This window comes from Miscanthus floridulus, chromosome 3 (assembly GCF_019320115.1).
Source record: "Miscanthus floridulus cultivar M001 chromosome 3, ASM1932011v1, whole genome shotgun sequence".
Taxonomy (NCBI): Eukaryota; Viridiplantae; Streptophyta; class Magnoliopsida; order Poales; family Poaceae; genus Miscanthus; species Miscanthus floridulus.
The window spans coordinates 113,797,881-113,800,990 of NC_089582.1; the positions used below are offsets into that span (position 1 = coordinate 113,797,881).

At 51.1% G+C, this 3,110-nt stretch overlaps 1 protein-coding gene across 1 annotated transcript; it reads left to right on the forward strand.

The window, feature by feature from the left end:
* LOC136542123 (chloroplast envelope quinone oxidoreductase homolog) lies at window positions 1-1,887 on the forward strand. The gene is made up of 2 exons (XM_066534415.1): window positions 1-354; window positions 456-1,887. The coding sequence occupies exons 1-2, from the start codon at window positions 136-138 to the stop codon at window positions 1,170-1,172; spliced, it is 936 nt and encodes a 311-aa protein (XP_066390512.1). The 5' UTR covers window positions 1-135; the 3' UTR covers window positions 1,173-1,887.
* The last annotated feature ends 1,223 nt before the right edge of the window (window positions 1,888-3,110 follow it).

Genomic DNA, 3,110 nt, shown 5'->3' on the forward strand with positions numbered 1-3,110 from the left:
GCCGTATGGATTTATTGTTTGCTTCAGCACGAAAAGATAGCTTTTCCCTATTTGGCCATTTGTGGAACCCATCATATCTTCATGGATATCTACAAACATCACTAGAACGTGTGTTGATCATACCAATCCTGGACAATGTTCAAGACTTCTAATACTTTTGCTCCTACAAATTTTATGATCGATACAGTTTCTACTGCAGTTCCGCACCTTACCATGTATAATGTAATAACGCGAGAACTCGATATTGTTGCCGTGGCAAAAACAGTTGGAGACATATCCGGCGAAGTCGTAGAGCTAGGCAGCGGTGTGACCAACTGCAAACAAGGTGACAAGGTCATCTCCATCAGCTTCGCGGTAATATTCTCGCTTCCAATTCCATTTACTATTTCATTGCAGCGATGCTGCGATATACGCCATCGAGCAGTACGTAACAAACGTACCATCTCTGGTGGAAGACTGGAGGCGGGCTAGCTGAGTACGCGGTGGCGCCGGCGTCGCTTACGGTGGCACGGCCACCGGAGGTGTCCGCGGCGGAAGGCGCCTCTCTGCCCACGGCGGCGTCCACCGCGCTCCAGCAGCTCAAGGCCGCGGGGGTCAGCAGCTTCGACGGAGGCTCCGGCGCCGACAACGGCGGCCCCAAGAACGTGCTGGTGACCGCGGCCTCCGGCGGCGTCGGCCACTACGCCGTGCAGCTGGCCAAGCTGGCGGGGCTCCACGTCACGGCCACCTGCGGCGCGCGCAACCTGGGGTTCGTCGGGGGCCTGGGCGCCGACGAGGTGCTGGACTACAAGACCCCCGAGGGCGCCACGCTGCGGAGCCCGTTGGGCACCAAGTACGACGCGGTGGCGCACTGCGCGACGGGCACCCCGTGGTCGGTGTTCGCGCCGGTTCTGGCCGACAGGGCCACGGTCGTCGACGTCACCCCGGGGATCGCCGCGGCGGCCAAGTCGTTCCTGCAGAAGGTGACCTTCGCCAAGAAGAGGCTGGTGCCGCTGCTCCTAATCCCCAAGAAGGAGGAGATGGAGTGGCTGGTGGACATGACGAGGCAGGGGAAGCTCAAGACGGTGGTCGACTCCAGGTACCCGTTGAGCAGAGCGCAGGAGGCGTGGGCGAAGAGCATCGAGGGGCACGCCACCGGCAAGATCGTTGTGGAAATGGGCGGCGCAGAGTGAACCTGCGTCTGCGTGCATGATGAGAAACATTGTGTTGGTTGATTCGATTGGACGGATCTTATGTGTCGGACTATGTGGTACGGAGTCCAGTGGTAATAAGAAGGAATAAACTGTGCTCAGGAAGGACATGCCTGCACGAGCACATGGATTTGTTCTCCGTTCTATCATCGCGACAGCCATTCACAAGTCATCTGATGGAAGAAAACTCTGCACACCTGCTGCTGCAGGGTCATGTTACTCACGCGCAACATTTGGAAAGAATCCGAGAACGCCGCATAGGTGTAATTTTCGTGATCAACAATGGGTATAGGTTCTTGGTCTCTGAACACTGAACTTGTGCCCAAATGCACACCGACACATCATACCCTACACGCTAATTAACACACACCACTAACCTACGAACTAAACACACACGCCTACTTAAGATATACGCAGAACTTGAGGCTTAGCTTAGCAAATGACAGGCACGTCATCTTCCCATTGTGGTCTATACGCGTTTCTAAGGCTGTTCTGAGAAGATAGTGGCTGCATTCGCTTCGCCTATGGAAACGACTACTGTATTTGGGAGGATGAGAGGGATGCAACAACTTTAGTTGTACCGAACATAACGATTTGACAACCTTCATGTCCAATCCAGCTTGATCCCTTGATAGCACAATGCGTTACGTATCTTCCATATATACTCCAAAGAATCAGAAGGAATCTCAGAGATCAGGTGCAGGAAGTTCATAGGGTTCGAATGCTTGCACCTTAAGAAAAAAGATAAAAATAATGCTAATGCGAAAAATTAAGATGTCCGGAACGCCAGAGGTCTCGCTCCACTCACTGCTGTATGCGCCGCTCGCCTAAAAAACCATCCCGCACGCCTCGCTCCGCTCCCCCCCTTACCCCTTCCGCGCTCCTCGTCCCCTGACGCATCGCACCAACGCCCGGCATCCTCCCCCACCGGGAGCCCCCAATGCCCGCAGATCTGGCGGCACTCTCCCCCACCCCGGCGAGATCCTTGGAGCAGGAGCGAGATCCATGGAGGTGGCACAGCGGTGTTGCAGGAGAGTGGGCGGCTCTCCTCCACCCCGGCGCGAGCAGCAGCGGCGGCCCCACACCGCAGCGCCCCCGACAGACCGGACGGCCGGCAAGGCTAGCCGAGCATGGACAGCGCGTGGGCGTGCTCAAGACACATCGACGTGCTGTGCACAGTTTTTAAAGCTCCCACCACAACTAAACCGTTGCTACAAAACCTAAACGGTCTTAGCTACACTCAAGATGGTATATGAGACTATCAAATCGAGCTATAACATAATACCACCCCTTAGCCCAATCTGTCAAAATAATTTGCTAAACATAGCAATGTCTAGCTGTTGATAAATTTGGAAATTTTTCTAAGTTTTTGAGCTGAACTTGATTTTAATTTGCAATTTCTAGGCTAGTAGAAATATTAGTTAGTAATATCATTTTTCAACAGCAAGTATTTCAGTGTCATCTACAAAGTTCATATTTCAAACTTTATTTAAGTGTCACATGTATGTTCTATAGTGTTTTTGTTTAATAAAAATTGGTTTACAACCCTACTTGTTAACTGTATGAGTTAAGGAGTAACTTTTTGTTTAACACTTTTATTGATGGTTTTAATTGCAATGCTTCATCTATGCACTCCATCGCATGCACTAACACAGAAATATGATGCTCATGATGTGTCTTAGTAAATGATTTAGGGTGTAACACCGAGGGTGTTACAACTCTCCCCCCTTAAACAAAATCTTATCCCGAGATTTCATGTGAGTGCCTAGTGTAGGAAAAGGGTAAGAGTAAGGTTTTAACATAAACTATTACCTTGGCACACCAGGGAGAAGATGGGGATAATGCTCTAGAATATAACTCTCCTGCTCCCAAGTTGCTTTGTCCTCCGAATGGTTTTACCACTGGACTTTATAAAATTTC

Coding starts and splice junctions, on each gene's coding strand:
- LOC136542123 (XM_066534415.1), top strand. CDS start 136: ATGTTCAAGACTTCTAATACTTTTGCTCCTACAAATTTTATGATCGAT. Junction 355..455: donor TCATCTCCATCAGCTTCGCG/GTAATATTCTCG, acceptor CTCTGGTGGAAG/ACTGGAGGCGGGCTAGCTGA.